This window comes from Girardinichthys multiradiatus, chromosome 23, assembly GCF_021462225.1.
Source record: "Girardinichthys multiradiatus isolate DD_20200921_A chromosome 23, DD_fGirMul_XY1, whole genome shotgun sequence".
Lineage (NCBI taxonomy): Eukaryota > Metazoa > Chordata > Actinopteri > Cyprinodontiformes > Goodeidae > Girardinichthys > Girardinichthys multiradiatus.
The window spans coordinates 24,867,452-24,890,778 of NC_061815.1; the positions used below are offsets into that span (position 1 = coordinate 24,867,452).

Consider the following 23,327-nt stretch of genomic DNA (forward strand, 5'->3'; position numbering starts at 1 on the left):
CTATATACATGTCTAATCCCTCCAGTAGGTTCTGAGTGTGCCATAGTGTCTCTCCCACTACACATCTTGACAGAAGATTACTTACTACAACATACTACATTTGCTTTTAGTATAACCATATTAAGCAGCAGCATCACCAGAAAGAGAGAATTCCAATCCTTGACTCAAGCTGGTTGATGTGTTGCAAATATAATCATAGTATCCTGCCTACTCTATAAGTTATTTTTAATTACAATTTTAGTTTTTCTCAGCCTTTTTCTAAACTTTTTTGTAATTTCTGTATGTTTCCAGAATTTTGCATTAGCAGGATATTTCCTATAGGCTAAAAAATGTAAGTTGATCACGCTATTGTTGATAAAACCTGTGTCTCATACCATTATTTCACACAAATAATAGAAATTCCCAAGAATTGATTAATTTTAGGAGTTTTTGTTGAATTGTAATAAGGTCCTGAATACTCAACTGATGAGGAAAATGTTGTTGCTTTGGTGTTTTGTGCCCTGGTTTATGACCTGATACTCTGCATATGAAAGATAAAAGTATTTGCTCCCCCTCCCATACCCATGTGCTGCAACACTAATTCATGTCAGATTTCAGGGCAGCTGGCTTGTGTAGTTTAAAAGGAGGCCACTTTGATTAGGGTTCTGTCAACATGTCTGGGGAAGAATTAGAGCAGGTCTTACCTCTCTCCCTCCTGAATGTGTGCTGTTTTCATGGGGATCTCCTTGAACACATGTCTACTATTATACTAGAGTTCTCGTACTGTCTAGTCAGGATGGTTTTGGCAGGGCTCCTGAATGCATCTCTCATGGTGTTAAACTGCCCTCCCTTGTCAAGGTTATAATAACACTGGTTGGGTGACAATCATCAATCTCCTTCTTTGGTTACTGCAAATTTTTCCATAACAGTAACTGATTCATATTTCATTTTTAGTCGGTTCTTGCAATTCTTGACTCATCTGGAATTCGTGGCAAAAGTTTTGCGATGTTCAAAATTTTGGCCCAGAACCCAGTCGTCTCAGTTAATTCTTAGTTAATTCTGAGGTCTTGACCACTCAGGGCTATTGTACCCCTTAAAACTACCCAGATCTCTCTTCTGCCAAAAAATGTAAAAGTAAGAAATAAGGAAAATAATAAATAAAATTAAAAAACATAACAAAAAACTATTTTTTTTAAATAAATAAGAAATATAAAACAGAGTGAATATATATATATATATTTTTTTGCATTTTATGCCCAAAAGTAAGCGCATTAGTTTTTACATTTTATTGGCAAAAGCAATCTCTGCACCTAAAATATTTTACCTTCCAAATATCAACTGTCATCATTCAAATGACATTCACTCCTGTTAGTCCTTCATAATTTTTTATTATATTTTGATGGAAAATCCCACAAATTGTCAAGAATAGTAACAAAATCAAATTTAATCGTAACGTGTTCTTAGATGTATTCGGCTTATTGTTAATCTTCACCAGCATTCCGAACATTTGTGCAGTATTCTTAATAGATTCTTGTAAATCATACTGATCATACTTGTAAATCACAAATGTTGGTGTGATTCAAGTGAAATCACTCAATTTATTTTTAGTTATAATTTATCTTTATAACTAAATCGTAGGCCATCACAAATTGGACCAGACAATTTGTAAAATCCTAGCAATCCTCATAAATCCTAACATTTTGCAATTCTTGGCCATTCATATTATTTGAGGTCTGTGTGGAATAGTGGATTCACATCAAAGGTCGCGTTAACCGAATATTTTCCGTTTTTGACCTGCGAATCCAATCCAGTCCAAATCCAATCCAAAAGTATACGCATGTGAAACAGTCTTATATAACCAATGTGAAAGGCATTGAGCAGACAGCTGTCCTGAAGAGTTAGCTCTGTAATTCACAGATGCCGGGTACAGTGCAGTGTAGCAGCGCATCCCACATAACATGCGTGCATGGGACAGAGAAGATGAGACGTGGCTTCCTCCTCAGCATTCTGAGGAGGAGATAGAAGGCATTCAGAGTTATAACTCTGGACCTCAATTAACGTGTGATGCTTTTGAGTGTAAAAGAAAGATTAGGTTGCCCAGTATTCATAGAAGGGAAGGAGCAACAGAAAGCGTAGTTAATCACTCGCTCTTTGCAGATGACAGAGCTAACAGCACAGCAGTCTTAAATGAAATAAATTTTATTGAAGCTGTAGTGCAAGCAATTGTGCACACAACTTCCTGCAAGAGCCCGAGCTTCTGTAAGCGCTCCCATTCAGCGGCCAGACCCAGAGATGCTGGCCTATCTCTGGGTAGCTCCTGATCATCCTCCTGATTGGTAGAGCCTATCCTCTCTTCTTGGTTACTGACGTGGGTGACCTGACATTAGCTTCTTTAGATTCATGGAAAGCCTGTGTCAGTCAGTCAGTTTCTATACCACTTCTTCCATAGTGGGTCGTGGGGAGGCTGGTCCCTATCTCCAGCAGTCTACGGGCGGGAGGCGGGGTACACCCTGGGCACATCAGCAATCGATTGCAGGGCAACACAGAGACATACGGGGCAAACAACCTTGCACGCACTCATTCACACCTAAGGGCAATTTAGAGAGACCAATTACCCTAACAGGCATGTCTTTGGACTGTGGGAAGAAGCCAGAGTACCCGGTGAGAACCCACACATGCATGAGGAGAACATGAAAACTCCATGCAGAAAGACCCCCCAGCCGGAAGTTGAACCCGGGACCTTCTTGCTGCAAGGCAACAGTGCTACCAACTACACCACTGTGCTGCCTGCTATAAGAATTACTTAAAACTATTCTTTCCGCACCTGATCCAGATGCCGCGGGATCAGCAGGAGCAGAGGTAAAGCGTTAAAGGATCATCTGGGGCCACTGACTGCGAGCAAATGCGTCCACTCCTAGTGATGGATCCTCCCGTGGGCTCAGTGAAGCTGACACTGTTGGGGATCCCCCTTGCACATGATGTCCGCTCTTCTGTTCAGGACCCCGATGATGTAAACTGCTCTGATGGAGAGCAGGTTCATGCGTGCCTAGCATAGCAGCAGTCTGGCCTTTTTCCACTTTTTTAACAGCTGAGCTGAGCGTATGCCTCCTTGTCAGTTTATGTAGGCTGCTGCAACTCTGTTGTCTGTATGGATCAGAAAATGCTCATCCCGCAGCAGAAGAGCAAAGTGCTGTGTCACTTTTCACACACACACACCGGGATACTGGCCTGAGGGGAACTCCCTCTGACAGTGTGTGGAGGTTTTCCCAATGGGACAGATCGGCTCCTGCTGAAGGAGGGACAGAAATAATCTTCCTCTTGTGGTGCGCAGGATCTATGCTAGGCGGGTGAACCATTTTTGAATGTATGTCATGTGAACCAGACCCAACAGGACCATGTGGCTGCTCCCAGTAACCGCGTAAGTGACGGGGCTGTCACTGTGATGTCTGGTTGTCTGCACTTCTCCAGTTCCTCCCTCAGAGGCGAAATCGTCTGATGTCTGCCTAGCATCCAAGAAATCTAACGCTATGTCTAGCAGTTAGCGTTCTGCTATGGGGAATTCCGTACAGACACAGGTCGTATCTGAAAAGATCAGATACATATCAGATTTAGGACCACATATCCAAGTGGCCTGGGTCGCATTTTGTCGTTCAGACTGTAATGAAAATTTTTGATACAGGTCGCATAAGGGCAAAAAAATCAGCACTGCTTCTTGTCATTCTTCTTGTTCTTAAAAATGTTTAGGAATCAGTGCTCTTCGCTGACGCTGAAGAAAAAATGGGAGCTGATTACCCAGTCTGAGCGCAAGCGGGTGAGGCCCACCCATCAGGTGCCCGTGGACTAGTTTTCACTGCTCACACAGGCGCAAAGGGATGAAATCCACTAGCAATAGCCTTAAAGGCGAAAACTTAATGGGACCACAGTAAATGTTTTTGTCACTGTGGAGAAAAAGTTAAATGTATTCATCTGGTTGATGGGGATTCTCTGTTCAGCTTGTTTGGACTGAATATTAATCAAAATAAATTAAAATAAATGCTATTGAATGGTTAATTATTCTTAATTAAAAAAAATAAAGTGACAGGTGAAAATAAAATTATGAGAGGATCTTTTTTTACCCTGTCAGTCAAAATGACAGACGATAAAAAAAGTCTAGCGCAACCACTGCTTTACACTCAAATAAATGCAGAGCAAAGAATGAGGATGTGTTTACAGCAACTGGCCATGTTTTTTTTTGGCTTTGGTTTTGCTGAGTTTCCTTCCTTGTTTCACCCCGGCAGAACAAAAGGCATTTGTACAGTTTCATACTGTCGTATAAGTTTATATTTTAACAGCTACTGAACAACAAAAGTTCACCTGGAAAGAGACATGAAAGCTGTGATCAGACTGCAGTTGATGCTGATAGGAGTCTATAGTGGTGAGCTCTTCATATTTTCTTGCATATTCCTTATTGATTTGTTTTTTCGGTCTTTTCCTGATGCATTATGACCAAATGCACTTTTAGAAAAAGGCACAGTAAAATACCTTGTACAGCCATGTGCCATACCTTTCATCGGGGCCATTTTTAGGGTCTCAAAACATTGGGGGCCTTAGCCCAAATCCAAAATATTTAGATTTCTATAAGACAATTTATAGGTAATTTAAAATCAAAATAACATAGGACATATTGTACCAGTTCTCTGTCTCGGCTGGTATTAGACTAAATGTAAATTATTGTGAATCAAACAAAAAAGGTTTGCAATAATTTTACTTTTTATTTTTGTTAGAAGCTGAACAAAGGACAAGGAGAAACAGAGTTTAGGCCTGATGAAAAACCATTTTGCTGAAGCTACTTACTTAGAAAAAAACTTAGTCTGAATTTTTGCTGACAAAAGTATTTCTTAAACTCAGAGATGTTTACTTTGGGCCAGATAAATGTGCTTCTTTTGTCATTTATATAAATTACCTTTTTAAACGTTACATTCTCATCAAAGTGTTCCACTCCTGAGGCCATTTGTCTTAATTGCTTACATTTGAAAAAATGAAAGTGGTATAAAGTTGATTTTCCTAAATCTCAGTCAAATGGTAAAATCCTAAAACATTTATTTTATTATGCCAAGAGCTTTCGAAAAATTTTTTAAAATTGTTCCTTCTTTTATGAACCTGTTCTATTTTATTGCCATCTTTTCAGCCCTTCATTCCACTTCTGAAGATATTTGGCCTGCCAAAAATAATGAAAGAAACATTTTTCAACACAGTCTTTTGTTCTGCACTGAGCATGTGAGACATTAGTGCAGTTCTTACTATTAAACACTTTGAGAGGAAAGGGTGTTAAGTTGTGGTGTTTAAAATATACCATAGAGCCTCATCCTGGACCTTATCAGTACTAATATTACAGTTATTAATAACTGTTTACATATGGTATGTCTCACCTTCAGTAAAACTGTATCCTTGTTTAATTAATTTAGTTTATATAATATTACATGTGTATTCAGAAAAATAAAATAGGTATCTAATCAATGGTCCACCTGTGATTAATTGCTATGATTTATTTCTTAATTATACTGCATCAGCGTGGGCTCTGGAACCCATCTCCTCGAGAGGGGCTGGACTCTCTTCTGCTCTGGAGTGGCCCACGGGGAGAGGTGTTGGTCTGTGGTGGGTTTGCTTGTTGCCCCCCAGCTCAGCTGTCTTGTGTTGGGGTTTACCCAAGTGGATAAGAGGGTCGCATCCTTGCGCCTTCGGGTTGGGGACAGGTCTCTGACTGTCGTTTCGGCCTATGGGCCGAGCAGTAGTGCGGAGTACTTGGCCTTCTTGGCGTACCTGTGGGGCGTGCTGGATAGTGCCCCTCCCGGGGGCTCCTTTATTCTACTGGGGGACTTCAACGCCCACGTGGGAAACGACAGCAACACCTGGAGAGGTATGATCGGGAGGAATGGCCTCCCCGATCTGAATCCGAGTGGTGTTCCGTTATTGAACTACTGTGTTAGTCATGGATTGTCCATAATGAACATCATGTTCAAGCATAAGGGTGTCCATTAGTGCACTTGGCAAAAGGACACCCTAGGCAGGAGGTTGATGATCGACTTGGAGCTGAGCTGTCCACTGATAACCCCCTGGTGGTGAGTTGGATCCACTGGAAGAGGAGAAAGCCAGACAGTTGGCAGGTCCAAGCGCATAGTGAGGTTCTGCTGGGAAGGTCTGGTAGAGCCCTCGTCCAGGGATGTATTCAACTTCCACCTCCGGGAGAGCTTTGACCAGATTCCGGGGGATGTTGGAGACATAGAGTCCGAGTGGACCATGTTCTCTGCATCTATTGTCAATGCTGCTGCCCGTAGCTGCGGCCATAAGGTCTGCAGTGCCTGTCGTGGTGCCAATCCCCGAAACCAGAGGTGGACACCGGCAGTAAGGGACGCTATCAAGCTGAAGATGGATTCCCATTGAATGTGGTTGGCTTGTGGGACTCCTGAAGTGGCTGACAGGTACCATGAGGCCAAGCGTGCTGCGGCCCGGGCTGAGGCAGAGGCAAAACACCGGGCCTGGGAGGAGTTCGGTGAGGCCATGGAGAAGGACTACCAGTTGGCCTCGAAGTGATTCTGACAAAACCGTCTGGCGCCTCAGGAGGGGGAAGCAGTGCTTGGCCTATACTTTTTACAGTGGGGTTGGGAGGTTGCTGACCTCGACTGGGACATTATTGGGAGTACTTTGAAGATTTCCTCAATCCTGCCATCACGCATTCCCTGGTGGAAGCAGAGGCTGGGGACTTGGGGTTAGACTCTTTCATCAAGTCCCCGAGGTGGTTAAAAAGCTCCGGGGTGGCAGGGCTTTGGGGGTGGATGAGATCCACACGGAGCACCTCAAGGCTCTGGATGTTGTGGGGCTGCAATGGTTGACACGCCTCTTCAATACAGTGCCTCTGAATTGGCAGACTAGGGTGGTGGACCCCCTTCATAAGAAGTGTGACCGGAGGGTGTGTTCCAACTACAGGGGGATCACACTCCTCAGCCTCCCTGCCTGGTAAGGCCTATGCCAGGGTATTGGAGAGAAGAGTTCAGCCAATAGTCAAACCTCAGCTTCAGGAGAAGCAGTGTGGTTTTCATCCCGGCCGTGGAACACTGGACCAGCTCTATCCCCTCTACAAGGTATTCGAGGGTTCATGGGAGTTTGCCCAACCAGTCCACATGTGTTTTGTGGACCTGGAGAAGGCATTTGACTGTGTCCCTCATGGTGCCCTGTGGGGGGTGCTCCAGGACTATGGAATCGGGGGCTCTTTATTAGGGGCCATCCGGTCTCTGTATAAGTGGAGCAGGAGTTTGGTCCGCATTTCCGGCACTAAGTCGGACCTGATGAAAATTTAACATTCATATATTTTAGATTCATTGCACACTAACTGAAATATTTCAGGTCTTTTATTGTCTTAATACGGATGATTTTGGCATACAGCTCATGAAAACCCAAAATTCCTATCTCACAAAATTAGCATATCATTAAAAGGGTCTCTAAACGAGCTATGAACCTAATCATCTGAATCAACGAGTTAACTCTAAACACCTGCAAAATATTCCTGAGGCCTTTAAAACTCCCAGCCAGGTTCATCACTCAAATCATGGGTAAGACTGCCGACCTGACTGCTGTCCAGAAGGCCACTATTGACACCCTCAAGCAAGAGGGTAAGACACAGAAAGAAATTTCTGAACGAATAGGCTGTTCCCAGAGTGCTGTATCAAGGCACCTCAGTGGGAAGTCTGTAGGAAGGAAAAAGTGTGGCAGAAAACGCTGCACAACAAGAAGAGGTGACCGGACCCTGAGGAAGATTGTGGAGAAGGGCCGATTCCAGACCTTGGGGGACCTGCGGAAGCAGTGGACTGAGTCTGGAGTAGAAACATCCAGAGCCACCGTGCACAGGCGTGTGCAGGAAATGGGCTACAGGTGCCGCATTCCCCAGGTCAAGCCACTTTTGAACCAGAAACAGCGGCAGAAGCGCCTGACCTGGGCTACAGAGAAGCAGCACTGGACTGTTGCTCAGTGGTCCAAAGTACTTTTTTCGGATGAAAGCAAATTCTGCATGTCATTTGGAAATCAAGGTGCCAGAGTCTGGAGGAAGACTGGGGAGAAGGAAATGCCAAAATGCCAGAAGTCCAGTGTCAAGTACCCACAGTCAGTGATGGTCTGGGGTGCCGTGTCAGCTGCTGGTGTTGGTCCACTGTGTTTTATCAAGGGCAGGGTCAATGCAGCTAGCTATCATGAGATTTTGGAGCACTTCATGCTTCCATCTGCTGAAAAGCTTTATGGAGATGAAGATTTCATTTTTCAGCACGACCTGGCACCTGCTCACAGTGCCAAAACCACTGGTAAATGGTTTACTGACCATAGTATCACTGTGCTCAATTGGCCTGCCAACTCTCCTGACCTGAACCCCATAGAGAATCTGTGGGATATTGTGAAGAGAACGTTGAGAGACTCAAGACCCAACACTGGATGAGCTAAAGGCCGCTATCGAAGCATCCTGGTCCTCCATAAGACCTCAGCAGTGCCACAGGCTGATTGCCTCCATGCCACGCCGCATTGAAGCAGTCATTTCTGCAAAAGGATTCCCAACCAAGTATTGAGTGCATAACTGTACATGATTATTTGAAGGTTGACATTTTTTGTATTAAAAACACTTTTCTTTTATTGGTCGGATGAAATATGCTAATTTTGTGAGATAGGAATTTTGGATTTTCATGAGCTGTATGCCAAAATCATCTGTATTAAGACAATAAAAGACCTGAAATATATCAGTTAGTGTGCAATGAATCTAAAATATATGAATGTTAAATTTTCATCATGACATCATGGAAAATAATGAACTTTATCACAATATGCTAATATTTTGAGAAGGACCTGTAGAGTTAATATCAGCCACTAATTCATTTAAACTGGCTTTTTTGAACATTAGATCTCTGTTAGGAAAATCATTCTTAATCAATGACTTCATTACTGACCATAATCTTGAGTTTTTAACAGAAACATGGTTCCATGAATTTAATAAAGCTCCCATTCTGATAGAGTCGACGCCTCTGAACTACAATTCTCTTTGTGAGAGCAGACAGCAAAGAAAAGGTGGAGGTGTGGCCACTTTGTTTAAAGATTCACAAAAGTGTAAAAAAGTGTATTTTTGATTCTTTTGAATATATGACTCTCAAGATAAAGAGACACCATTGATGTAATTGCACCAATTAAAGTGACGGTCGTTTCTGGGAACAAAAAATCTCCGTGGAGAGGTGCTCCACCAGTCAGAAGTGAAAAAAGGGAGTGTCGAAAAGCTGAACGCAGGTGGCGAAAGACTGGACTCCAGGTTCACTACAACATCTATAAAGAGAGAATCCACAGATATAACTTACAACTGAAAAATGCAAGATAATCTTTCTTCTGTGAGATCATCAGCAAAAACATTGATAGTGCCTTATTTGCCACAGGTTAACTAACCCTCCTGTAACTGTAGCATCTGAACTCCACTCTACCAGGCCCTGCAATGAATTTGCTAACTTTTTAACTAAAAAAAACCAAAAAATCAAAGGGCAGCATATCTATATCAACTCCAGTACCAAAGCTGTCTCCAACTACAACTGATTTTGACAAATTTCACAATTTCACAAAATAAAAAACAAAAAAAGCACTGAAAAACTAAGTTGCTTTAAATCAAGATTAAAAACTAAATCTAATATTTCTTCTAAATAATTGATCACACTTTCTACTGGGAGAGCAACAAGGCAATTTAGGATTTTTCACCTTAGAACCACACAAAAGAATATGTGTGCATACAATGCCTTGCAAATTATTCATATTTCTTTAACGTTTTCATGTTTTGTCACCTTTCATCCTCAGTTTAAGTTTTTTTCCTTGGTTTCCATGTGATACATACACACAAAGTTGTGAATATAACATGCATGGATTTCAATTTTATTGTTCAATTGCAATTCTGAAAAGTGTGACTTGCCTTTGTATTTAGCCCACCTTATTCAATAGTTTGTAGAACCACCTTTTACAGCAATTATTGCTGCAGGTTTTTTGAGCTATATCCCAGCCATTTTTGTACAGATAGAGATTGAATTTTTGGTCTTTCTTCTTAAGAAAACACATAAACAACCATTTTAAAGTATTGCCACAGTTTCTCAATTGGATTTAGGCCTGAACCGAGTCATTTTAATACATAAATCTGCTTTTATCTAAACCATTCCATTGTAGCTCTGGCTGAATTATAATGTTGCTGTCCTGATGGAAGGTAAACGATAAATTCTTAAAAGCTTAGGCCCAAGTCTTTTACAACTTCTTACAGGTTTTCTTCCAGCATCACCTTGTATTAAACTTCCTCCATGATTCCATCAACTCAGACCAGCTTCCTTTTACCTGCTGAAGAAAAGCATACCCACAGCATGATGCTGGAATCACTAGATTTTACAGCAACCATGGTGTGTTCAGGGTGATGTGCATTGTAAGGTTCTACCACAAATAGAAATATGACTTTTGTCCAAAACGTTTTATTTTGGTCTCATTTGACTAGAGAACCTTCTTCCACATGTTTTCTGTGCGCTTTACATGACTTGTGGGAAACTGCCACAAGTCATGTAAAGGGCACTGAAAGATTAGATACGTGGAGCGCACTGTTCATAATTATCCTGTCTAGTTAAGTGGGTACAAAATAAAGAATAAAAAAACACTCAAAATGTTTATATACTAGATTGTAAATGAGTGAAAACAACTCAAAGAAAACCTTTGATAGGCTTATTGAAAGCTTAAAAGACTTTACTGAAGATGACTTGCAAGGTTATAGAAAAAGGCTTGGCTATGTAAAATTTTAAGTAAATAAAGGTTAACTCAAGACTTTACAGAGTGTGTGTGTATGCTTAATATGTAAACATTGAGTATATACAGGACAAAGAAATATTATCAACATATTTAATTAATATATTATTTAATATTTAAATAATATGACAAGAGAATCCATGTATTGAACAAAAAAAATATTTTCATGTAATCTAAAAAGTTTGTTCATGTTTTACAAAAGTATAACAAATGCAAAGGTTTCTGGCATTTTGAAGTAGAATTTCAAGTACACATAGATTCCTTTTTGTTGGAAAACAAACAGAAAAAAAGTTTGTGCATGCATGGTTGTGTGTCCTGTGTATCTTTACCTTTCTAAACTCACCGGCCACGTTATTAGGTACACCTGTCCAACTGCTCGTTAACGCAAATTTCTAATCAGCCAATCACATGGCAGCAACTCAATGCATTTAGGCATGTAGACATGGTCAAGACAATCTGCTGCAGTTCAAACCGAGCATCAGAATGGGGAAGAAAGGTGATTTAAGTGACTTTGAACGTGGCATGGTTGTTGGTGCCAGACAGGCTGGTCTGAGTATTTCAGAAACTGCTGATCTACTGGGATTTTCACGCACTACCATCTCTAGGGTTTACAGAGAATTGTCAGAAAAAGAGAAAATATCCAGTTTTGTGGGCACAAATTCCTTGTTGTTGCCAGAGGTCAGAGGAGAAAGGCCATACTGGTTCGAGCTGATAGAAAGGCAACAGTAACTCAAATAACCACTCGTTACAACCAAGGCATGCAGAAGAGCATCTCTGAACGCAAAACACCTTGAACCTTGAGGCAGATGGGCTACAGCAGTAGAAGACTACACCGGGTGCCACTTCTGTCAGCTAAGAACAGGAAACTGAGGCTACAATACGCACAGGCTCAGCAAATTGGACAACAGACGATTGAACAAACATTGCCTGGTTTGATGAGTCTCAATTTCTGCTGCAACATTCGGATGGTAGGGTCAGAATTTGGCGCCAACAACATGAAAGCATGGATCCACCCTGCTTTGTATCAACGGTTCAGGCTGGTGGTGTAATGGTGTGGGGACATTTTCTTGGAACACTTTGGGCCCCTTAGTGCCAATTGAGCATCGTGTCAATGCTACAAGCTACCTGAGTATTGTTGCTGACCATGTCCATCCCTTTATGACCACAGTGTACCCATCTTCTGATGGCTATTTCCAGCAGGATAACACGCCATGTCATAAAGCACGAATCATCTCAGACTGGTTTCTTGAACATGACAATGAGTTCACTGAACTCAAATGGTCTCCAAAGTCACCAGATCTCAATCCAATAGAGCACCTTTGAGATGTGGTGGAACGAGAGATTTGCATCATGGATGTGCAGCCGACAAATCTGCAGCATCTATGTGATGCCATCATGTCAATCTGGACCAAACTCTCTGAGGAATGTTTCCAATACCTTGTTGAATCTATGCCACGAAAGGATTAAGGCAGTTCTGAAGGCAAAAGGGGGTCCAACCTGGTATTAGCAAGGTGTACCTAATAAAGTGGCCGGTGAGTGTATACAACAGTAGCAATGATACTAGTAATGATTAAAGTAATAATGTCTTCTTCTCCTAATCAGTGAAACTTTCCTGTGATGGTAGACAGGATGGAGCTCAATGTTATGGAGCTTTGGGAGGTGCAGTGGACCTCATGCTGGTGGACAACGTCTCAGAAATTTCCAGATTCAACTGGAGAAAGAACAGCTCAACAATACTCAGGTGGAGAAACAGCATTGTATATAATACAAAAGAGAGTAGATTTCTCTTTTTTCCCAGTAATGGAACAGTTAGAATCAGTAACTTGATCAGGACTGACAGCGGTGAATATAAACTTGAACTCAACGATAAAGATGGAAAGGTAACAGGACGGAGAACTCTGCAGCTCTATGTTCAAGGTAATCCACTGTTTATTCTGTTTTTTCTACTTATATGTTAACTGATGTAGAAAAATCTAACATTGTACTCTTACTATACATACAATATGATCTGATCTGCTCAGTCAGGAACCAAGTCAGTTATTCCTTCAATCAGATGAACATATCTACCTGTGGTGAGTGAGAGTGTCCTACAAAATCAAACCTCTTGATATCTTTTCTTGATCGACTGCATGTGTCTAAGAGGATGTAACACTGCAGATGGAGCAACAGTCTCCTTGAAAATACAGTGGGTGACCAAAGTCTCTTTAAGAGTCGTCTGAATTTTCACTGTATTCTAATTTCTTTAAATAAACAGAAACTTTCATATGACTGTTAGATTTTCAGTATACGGTTTGATATAGCCTTAATAAAAATTAAGTATGCTGAGGACTGAAAGAAATGTCCTTCCTGCCTATCATGTGAATCAGTAGATTTCCTCCTGCAGCTCAACGTCTGCTACTTGTTCTAATGTGGGATTTTAAGTTCAGAAAAGCATATTGTATAATTATTATGATTAGTACTGGATTCCCAGCACTTAGACTGTCACATCACAGTTAGAAGGTCTGATTCCAATCTTGCTGGACTTTTCTGTGGTTTATGTATTTCTTCAGATTTGATTGACAGTAAATGTTTGCTGGCATAGTGGGACTTGTTTGAGACAAATACAGAATACTTTATTATTATTGTTGTTGTTGTTGTTTTTGTTGTTGTTGTTATTATTATTATTATTAATTTAAGCAGTGGGACCTTCCTGTGATGGTAGACAGGATGAAACTCAATGTTATGGAGCTTTGGGAGGTGCAGTGGACCTCATGCTGGTGGACAACGTCTCAGAAATTCCCAGATTCAACTGGAGAAAGAACAGCTCAATAATACTCAGGTGGAGAAACAGCATTGTATATAATACAAAAGAAAGTAGATTTCTCTTTTTTCCCAGTAATGGAACAGTTAGAATCAGTAACCTGATCAGGACTGACAGCGGTGAATATAAACTTGAACTCAACGATAAAGATGGAAAGGTAACAGGACGGAGAACTCTGCAGCTCTATGTTCAAGGTAATCCACTGTTTATTCTGTTTTTTCTACTTATATGTTAACTGATGTAGAAAAATCTAACATTGTACTCTTACTATACATACAATATGTCACAAGTTTGATGTGTATTCCTGTACATTTCCAGATTCCCACCACGTAGTAAAAATGACCCATATTTAGTTCTAATAATAAAATACTATTTCTGTGTTTCTCTCTCAGCTCCCGTGTCCTCTGTCCAGCTGGTCTCTGAATGTTTATCCCAGGGACAGATGAAGGTGTCCTGTCTTTCTGAGGAGAGGGACAGTCCTCAGTACAGCTGGACTCTGGATGGACACATACTGACAGACTCTGAGCTCTTGTCTAAAAATTATGAAAATAACATAATCGTTCTGAGACAGAACATCTCAGGACATCTGATCTGCTCAGTCAGGAGCCAAGTCAGTTATTCCTTCAATCAGATGAACATATCTACCTGTGGTGAGTGAGTGTCCTACAAAATCAAACCTCTTGATATTTTTTCTTGATCGACTGCATGTGTCTAGGAGGATGTAACACAGCAGATGGAGCAACAGTCTCCTTGAAAATACAGTGGGTGACGAAAGTCTCTTTAAGAGTCGTCTGAATTTTCACTGTATTCTAATTTCTTTAAATAAACAGAAACTTTCATATGACTGTTAGATTTTCAGTATACGGTTTGATATAGCCTTAATAAAAATTAAGTATGCTGAGGACTGAAAGAAATGTCCTTCCTGCCTATCATGTGAATCAGTAGATTTCCTCCTCCAGCTCAACGTCTGCTACTTGTTCTAATGTGGGATTTTAAGTTCAGAAAAGCATATTGTATAATTATTATGATTAGTACTGGATTCCCAGCACTTAGACTGTCACATCACAGTTAGAAGGTCTGATTCCAATCTTGCTGGGCTTTTCTGTGGTTTATGTATTTCTTCAGATTTGATTGACAGTAAATGTTTGCTGGCATAGTGGGACTTGTTTGAGACAAATACAGAATACTTTATTATTATTGTTGTTGTTTTTGTTGTTGTTGTTATTATTATTATTATTATTATTATTAATTTAAGCAGTGGGACCTTCCTGTGATGGTAGACAGGATGGAGCTCAATGTTATGGAGCTTTGGGAGGTGCAGTGGACCTCATGCTGGTGGACAACGTCTCAGAAATTCCCAGATTCAACTGGAGAAAGAACAGCTCAATAATACTCAGGTGGAGAAACAGCATTGTATATAATACAAAAGAAAGTAGATTTATCTTTTTTCCCAGTAATGGAACAGTTAGAATCAGTAACCTGATCAGGACTGACAGCGGTGAATATAAACTTGAACTCAACGATAAAGATGGAAAGGTAACAGGACGGAGAACTCTGCAGCTCTATGTTCAAGGTAATCCACTGTTTATTCTGTTTTTTCTACTTATATGTTAACTGATGTAGAAAAATCTAACATTGTACTCTTACTATACATACAATATGTCACAAGTTTGATGTGTATTCCTGTACATTTCCAGATTCCCACCACGTTGTACAAATGACCCATATTTAGTTCTAATAATAAAATACTATTTCTGTGTTTCTCTCTCAGCTCCCGTGTCCTCTGTCCAGCTGGTCTCTGAATGTTTATCCCAGGGACAGATGAAGGTGTCCTGTCTTTCTGAGGAAAGGGACAGTCCTCAGTACAGCTGGACTCTGGATGGACACATACTGACAGACTCTGAGCTCTTGTCTAAAAATTATGAAAATAACATAATCGTTCTGAGACAGAACATCTCAGGACATCTGATCTGCTCAGTCAGGAGCCAAGTCAGTTATTCCTTCAATCAGATGAACATATCTACCTGTGGTGAGTGAGAGTGTCCTACAAAATCAAACCTCTTGATATCTTTTCTTGATCGACTGCATGTGTCTAGGAGGATGTAACACTGCAGATGGAGCAACAGTCTCCATGAAAATACAGTGGGTGACAAAAGTCTCTTTAAGAGTCGTCTGAATTTTCACTGTATTCTAATTTCTTTAAATAAACAGAAACTTTCATATGACTGTTAGATTTTCAGTATACGGTTTGATATAGCCTTAATAAAAATTAGGTATGCTGAGGACTGAAAGAAATGTCCTTCCTGCCTATCATGTGAATCAGTAGATTTCCTCCTGCAGCTCAACGTCTGCTACTTGTTCTAATGTGGGATTTTAAGTTCAGAAACGCATACAGGTCCTTCTCAAAAAATTAGCATATTGTGATAAAGTTTATTATTTTCTATAATGTAATGATGAAAATTTAATATTCATATATTTTAGATTCATTGCACACTAACTGAAATATTTCAGGTCTTTTATTGTCTTAATACGGATGATTGTGGCATACAGCTCATGAAAACCCAACATTCCTATCTCACAAAATTAGCATAGTTCATCCGACCAATAAAAGAAAAGTGTTTTTAATACAAAAAACGTCAACCTTCAAATAATCATGTACAGTTATGCACTCAATACTTGGTCGGGAATCCTTTTGCAGAAATGACTGCTTCAATGCGGGATGGCATGGAGGCAATCAGCCTGTGGCACTGCTGAGGTCTTATGGAGGCCCAGGATGCTTCGATAGCGGCCTTTAGCTCATCCAGAGTGTTGGGTCTTGAGTCTCTCAACGTTCTCTTCACAATATCCCACAGATTCTCTATGGGGTTCAAGTCAGGAGAGTTGGCAGGCCAATTGAGCACAGTGATACCATGGTCAGTAAACCATTTACCAGTGGTTTTGGCACTGTGAGCAGGTGCCAGGTCGTGCTGAAAAATGAAATCTTCATCTCCATAAAGCTTTTCAGCAGATGGAAGCATGAAGTGGTCCAAAATCTCCTGATAGCTAGCTGCATTGACCCTGCCCTTGATAAAACACAGTGGACCAACACCAGCAGCTGACACGGCACCCCAGACCATCACTGACTGTGGGTACTTGACACTGGACTTCTGGCATTTTGGCATTTCCTTCTCCCCAGTCTTCCTCCAGACTCTGGCACCTTGATTTCTGAATGACATGCAGAATTTGCTTTCATCCGAAAAAAGTACTTTGGACCACTGAGCAACAGTCCAGTGCTGCTTCTCTGTAGCCCAGGTCAGGCACTTCTGCCGCTGTTTCTGGTTCAAAAGTGGCTTGACCTGGGGAATGCGGCACCTGTAGCCCATTTCCTGCACACGCCTGTGCATGGTGGCTCTGGATGTTTCTACTCCAGACTCAGTCCACTGCTTCCGCAGGTCCCCCAAGGTCTGGAATCGGCCCTTCTCCAAAATCTTCCTCAGGGTCCGGTCACCTCTTCTCGTTGTGCAGCGTTTTCTGACACACTTTTTCCTTCCCACAGACTTCCCACTGAGGTGCCTTGATACAGCACTCTGGGAACAGCCTATTCGTTCATAAATTTCTTTCTGTGTCTTACCCTCTTGCTTGAGGGTGTCAATAGTGGCCTTCTGGACAGCAGTCAGGTCGGCAGTCTTACCCATGATTGGGGTTTTGAGTGATGAACCAGGCTGGGAGTTTTAAAGGCCTCAGGAATCTTTTGCAGGTGTTTAGAGTTAACTCGTTGATTCAGATGATTAGGTTCATAGCTCGTTTAGAGACCCTTTTAATGATATGCTAATTTTGTGAGATAGGAATTTTGGGTTTTCATGAGCTGTATGCCAAAATCATCCGTATTAAGACAATAAAAGACCTGAAATATTTCAGTTAGTGTGCAATGAATCTAAAATATATGAATGTTAAATTTTCATCATGACATTATGGAAAATAATGAACTTTATCACAATATGCTAATATTTTGAGAAGGACCTGTATTGTATAATTATTATGATTAGTACTGGATTCCCAGCACTTAGACTGTCACATCACAGTTAGAAGGTCTGATTCCAATCTTGCTGGACGTTTCTGTGGTTTATGTATTGCTTCAGATTTGATTGACAGTAAATGTTTGCTGGCATAGTGGGACTTGTTTGAGACAAATACAGAATACTTTATTATTATTGTTGTTGTTTTTGTTGTTGTTGTTGTTATTATTATTATTATTGTTATTATTATTAATTTAAGCAGTGGGACCTTCCTGTGATGGTAGACAGGATGAAACTCAATGTTATGGAGCTTTGGGAGGTGCAGTGGACCTCATGCTGGTGGACAACGTCTCAGAAATTCCCAGATTCAACTGGAGAAAGAACAGCTCAATAATACTCAGGTGGAGAAACAGCATTGTATATAATACAAAAGAAAGTAGATTTATCTTTTTTCCCAGTAATGGAACAGTTAGAATCAGTAACCTGATCAGGACTGACAGCGGTGAATATAAACTTGAACTCAACGATAAAGATGGAAAGGTAACAGGACGGAGAACTCTGCAGCTCTATGTTCAAGGTAATCCACTGTTTATTCTGTTTTTTCTACTTATATGTTAACTGATGTAGAAAAATCTAACATTGTACTCTTACTATACATACAATATGTCACAAGTTTGATGTGTATTCCTGTACATTTCCAGATTCCCACCACGTTGTACAAATGACCCATATTTAGTTCTAATAATAAAATACTATTTCTGTGTTTCTCTCTCAGCTCCCGTGTCCTCTGTCCAGCTGGTCTCTGAATGTTTATCCCAGGGACAGATGAAGGTGTCCTGTCTTTCTGAGGAAAGGGACAGTCCTCAGTACAGCTGGACTCTGGATGGACACATACTGACAGACTCTGAGCTCTTGTCTAAAAATTATGAAAATAACATAATCGTTCTGAGACAGAACATCTCAGGACATCTGATCTGCTCAGTCAGGAGCCAAGTCAGTTATTCCTTCAATCAGATGAACATATCTACCTGTGGTGAGTGAGAGTGTCCTACAAAATCAAACCTCTTGATATCTTTTCTTGATCGACTGCATGTGTCTAGGAGGATGTAACACTGCAGATGGAGCAACAGTCTCCTTGAAAATACAGTGGGTGACGAAAGTCTCTTTAAGAGTCGTCTGAATTTTCACTGTATTCTAATTTCTTTAAATAAACAGAAACTTTCATATGACTGTTAGATTTTCAGTATACGGTTTGATATAGCCTTAATAAAAATTAAGTATGCTGAGGACTGAAAGAAATGTCCTTCCTGCCTATCATGTGAATCAGTAGATTTCCTCCTGCAGCTCAACGTCTGCTACTTGTTCTAATGTGGGATTTTAAGTTCAGAAAAGCATACAGGTCCTTCTCAAAAAATTAGCATATTGTGATAAAGTTTATTATTTTCTATAATGTAATGATGAAAATTTAATATTCATATATTTTAGATTCATTGCACACTAACTGAAATATTTCAGGTCTTTTATTGTCTTAATACGGATGATTGTGGCATACAGCTCATGAAAACCCAACATTCCTATCTCACAAAATTAGCATAGTTCATCCGACCAATAAAAGAAAAGTGTTTTTAATACAAAAAACGTCAACCTTCAAATAATCATGTACAGTTATGCACTCAATACTTGGTCGGGAATCCTTTTGCAGAAATGACTGCTTCAATGCGGCGTGGCATGGAGGCAATCAGCCTGTGGCACTGCTGAGGTCTTATGGAGGCCCAGGATGCTTCGATAGCGGCCTTTAGCTCATCCAGAGTGTTGGGTCTTGAGTCTCTCAACGTTCTCTTCACAATATCCCACAGATTCTCTATGGGGTTCAAGTCAGGAGAGTTGGCAGGCCAATTGAGCACAGTGATACCATGGTCAGTAAACCATTTATCAGTGGTTTTGGCACTGTGAGCAGGTGCCAGGTCGTGCTGAAAAATGAAATCTTCATCTCCATAAAGCTTTTCAGCAGATGGAAGCATGAAGTGGTCCAAAATCTCCTGATAGCTAGCTGCATTGACCCTGCCCTTGATAAAACACAGTGGACCAACACCAGCAGCTGACACGGCACCCCAGACCATCACTGACTGTGGGTACTTGACACTGGACTTCTGGCATTTTGGCATTTCCTTCTCCCCAGTCTTCCTCCAGACTCTGGCACCTTGATTTCTGAATGACATGCAGAATTTGCTTTCATCCGAAAAAAGTACTTTGGACCACTGAGCAACAGTCCAGTGCTGCTTCTCTGTAGCCCAGGTCAGGCGCTTCTGCCGCTGTTTCTGGTTCAAACGTGGCTTGACCTGGGGAATGCGGCACCTGTAGCCCATTTCCTGCACACGCCTGTGCACGGTGGCTCTGGATGTTTCTACTCCAGACTCAGTCCACTGCTTCTGCAGGTCCCCCAAGGTCTGGAATCGGCCCTTCTCCAAAATCTTCCTCAGGGTCCGGTCACCTCTTCTCGTTGTGCAGCGTTTTCTGACACACTTTTTCCTTCCCACAGACTTCCCACTGAGGTGCCTTGATACAGCACTCTGGGAACAGCCTATTCGTTCATAAATTTCTTTCTGTGTCTTACCCTCTTGCTTGAGGGTGTCAATAGTGGCCTTCTGGACAGCAGTCAGGTCGGCAGTCTTACCCATGATTGGGGTTTTGAGTGATGAACCAGGCTGGGAGTTTTAAAGGCCTCAGGAATCTTTTGCAGGTGTTTAGAGTTAACTCGTTGATTCAGATGATTAGGTTCATAGCTCGTTTAGAGACCCTTTTAATGATATGCTAATTTTGTGAGATAGGAATTTTGGGTTTTCATGAGCTGTATGCCAAAATCATCCGTATTAAGACAATAAAAGACCTGAAATATTTCAGTTAGTGTGCAATGAATCTAAAATATATGAATGTTAAATTTTCATCATGACATTATGGAAAATAATGAACTTTATCACAATATGCTAATTTTTTGAGAAGGACCTGTATTGTATAATTATTATGATTAGTACTGGATTCCCAGCACTTAGACTGTCACATCACAGTTAGAAGGTCTGATTCCAATCTTGCTGGACGTTTCTGTGGTTTATGTATTTCTTCAGATTTGATTGACAGTAAATGTTTGCTGGCATAGTGGGACTTGTTTGAGACAAATACAGAATACTTTATTATTATTGTTGTTGTTTTTGTTGTTGTTGTTGTTATTATTATTATTATTATTATTATTAATTTAAGCAGTGGGACCTTCCTGTGATGGTAGACAGGATGAAACTCAATGTTATGGAGCTTTGGGAGGTGCAGTGGACCTCATGCTGGTGGACAACGTCTCAGAAATTCCCAGATTCAACTGGAGAAAGAACAGCTCAATAATACTCAGGTGGAGAAACAGCATTGTATATAATACAAAAGAAAGTAGATTTCTCTTTTTTCCCAGTAATGGAACAGTTAGAATCAGTAACCTGATCAGGACTGACAGCGGTGAATATAAACTTGAACTCAACGATAAAGATGGAAAGGTAACAGGACGGAGAACTCTGCAGCTCTATGTTCAAGGTAATCCACTGTTTATTCTGTTTTTTCTACTTATATGTTAACTGATGTAGAAAAATCTAACATTGTACTCTTACTATACATACAATATGTCACAAGTTTGATGTGTATTCCTGTACATTTCCAGATTCCCACCACGTTGTACAAATGACCCATATTTAGTTCTAATAATAAAATACTATTTCTGTGTTTCTCTCTCAGCTCCCGTGTCCTCTGTCCAGCTGGTCTCTGAATGTTTATCCCAGGGACAGATGAAGGTGTCCTGTCTTTCTGAGGAAAGGGACAGTCCTCAGTACAGCTGGACTCTGGATGGACACATACTGACAGACTCTGAGCTCTTGTCTAAAAATTATGAAAATAACATAATCGTTCTGAGACAGAACATCTCAGGACATCTGATCTGTTCAGTCAGGAACCAAGTCAGTTATTCCTTCAATCAGATGAACATATCTGGCTGCGGTGAGTAAAATCATGACATTAAATGAAACCACCTGATCATTCATATTCATTACCTTTGTTTCAAATGGCTTCCCCCCTAAGTACCCTTTAAACAAAACCACTCTGGGTATTTGGACCAACAATAGATAGACAAAATTGAAGGAGAATATAAAGAGGTCTCTTTAAAGGGCACATATAATGAGTTTATACTATTTATTATTTAAAGCTGATCTTGCTTATATTCATTTCCTCCCACAGTACATAAACTGTAGGATATGCTCTGTCTATCAGACTTGTGTTGTTCTTTCATTCAAAGCCAAGAAAAGTAATTATTACAACTTGTTTCATAGACTTGTGTAGGAAGATTTGTAGGGAGAAGTCCGCTATATTCAACTTGATGAATCTCACACATTTTTGTCTCACAGTTGGCTCCTTAAGCAAAGTATAGATACTTTGATGTGTTTCTGCAATCATTAACTTCATTTCTATTAGGTATATTCCTACTTAAAATAGCATTTTTAAGAAGAATACAGTCAATGTCCTGTAAACAACAATAGTCCACCATACCTAGATGATTTCCATATTTAGATCATTGTTGATATATGTAAATCTTCCTACTAAGCCTACTAAGGCTTTTTGATATCAACATGTGCTTATAAAATTATTTAACAGCTTTATGATTTATATTTTATGCTTTCAATATTTATAGGTTTAATGGCTCTAAAATGTGCTATTTGCCCTTTGAGAGTTACTTAAACCTTTACTGTCGGCTCACTCTCCGAACAGGTTGAGGTGTTAGGTTGCTAAAAACAACCAACGGGAAAAAGTGAAAGTTTATGTCGGTGATATTTGTGTCTTTGAACAGGTCTGTCCCATTTGCTTATATTAGGACTGCGGGCTACTGTGGTAATTCTTCCATTAATTGGTATGTCTCTGTATTTCACTTGGAGGAGAAAGAAATGTGAAAAAGCTGAAGACTCTGCAGTCTCACAAATAATCGAGGATCTAGACAACTCCATTCTGATGATTGAAATGAAAAGTCCTACACACTGAACAACACGTTGTTGATGTGAAAATTCTGAATGAAAATTTTAAAACATTAAATCAAACAACTGTTGATACAAAACTTTTTCATCATGAAACATTTAGTGTAGTTTTGTGGATTTATTCTCATAACGTGTCTGTAGCAGGTGTGTTGTTTCTGTTTTTCTTTTTAAGTTTAATTATTGTACTTTCACATTTTCATTACATTACATACTTCTGTTAACAGGTACACTTGTAAATGTATTGTTTTTCTATGTGCAATTCAATGTTCAATTAAATTTTAATGAAACGTAAATATCTTACAATTGTGATTTTTTAAAGACAAAAGCCTCTAACCCACAGAGTGTGCCTATGTCTTTTGCACAAGTGTGGTAGGTGGTATCCTCTAGGAGGGGGACTTGAGGAACTTTATAGTGATGAACATTTTACAACTTAAACTTGTATGAAGTACTACAGTGTAAAGACAAATTTGTGTGTATTTTATGATTTACTGCTGCCGTTTAACCTTGCCTAACTGCCACCTCATGGAGAGAATAGATATGTGAATGCTACTGTTTATTGAGAAACAATAGGTTGACTAAAAGTTTCCATGCAATACTTGGTCAAATAAAAAAGGGTGGAACTTTAATGAAAGAAAATAATCTTCATTAATTGTTTTTCCTTTTCAAAAAATAAACTTG

General features: G+C 40.2%; 2 protein-coding genes across 7 annotated transcripts; both read left to right on the forward strand.

The window, feature by feature from the left end:
* The first annotated feature begins 4,236 nt into the window (after positions 1-4,236).
* On the forward strand, positions 4,237-14,190 carry LOC124860063. Its single transcript, XM_047353040.1, has 6 exons — positions 4,237-4,393; positions 12,403-12,717; positions 12,822-12,872; positions 13,480-13,794; positions 13,993-14,083; positions 14,172-14,190. The coding sequence occupies exons 1-6, from the start codon at positions 4,345-4,347 to the stop codon at positions 14,188-14,190; spliced, it is 840 nt and encodes a 279-aa protein (XP_047208996.1). The 5' UTR covers positions 4,237-4,344.
* On the forward strand, positions 14,076-22,942 carry LOC124859981 (hemicentin-1-like). 6 transcript variants are annotated; one of them, XM_047352913.1, is made up of 8 exons: positions 14,076-14,250; positions 14,856-15,173; positions 15,372-15,629; positions 17,855-18,172; positions 18,371-18,628; positions 20,851-21,168; positions 21,367-21,624; positions 22,469-22,942. In XM_047352913.1, the coding sequence occupies exons 1-8, from the start codon at positions 14,232-14,234 to the stop codon at positions 22,654-22,656; spliced, it is 1,935 nt and encodes a 644-aa protein (XP_047208869.1). In that variant the 5' UTR covers positions 14,076-14,231; the 3' UTR covers positions 22,657-22,942. The 6 variants fall into 6 exon arrangements, with proteins under 6 accessions (XP_047208869.1, XP_047208872.1, XP_047208871.1 ...); XM_047352916.1 differs by having other exon boundaries at positions 20,854-21,168; XM_047352915.1 differs by having other exon boundaries at positions 17,858-18,172.
* The last annotated feature ends 385 nt before the right edge of the window (positions 22,943-23,327 follow it).

Coding starts and splice junctions, on each gene's coding strand:
- LOC124860063 (XM_047353040.1), top strand. CDS start 4,345: ATGAAAGCTGTGATCAGACTGCAGTTGATGCTGATAGGAGTCTATAGT. Junction 4,394..12,402: donor GCTGATAGGAGTCTATAGTG/GTGAGCTCTTCA, acceptor TCTCCTAATCAG/TGAAACTTTCCTGTGATGGT. Junction 13,795..13,992: donor TCTGCAGCTCTATGTTCAAG/GTAATCCACTGT, acceptor TTTCTCTCTCAG/CTCCCGTGTCCTCTGTCCAG.
- LOC124859981 (XM_047352913.1), top strand. Junction 15,630..17,854: donor GATGAACATATCTACCTGTG/GTGAGTGAGAGT, acceptor TATTAATTTAAG/CAGTGGGACCTTCCTGTGAT. Junction 18,173..18,370: donor TCTGCAGCTCTATGTTCAAG/GTAATCCACTGT, acceptor TTTCTCTCTCAG/CTCCCGTGTCCTCTGTCCAG.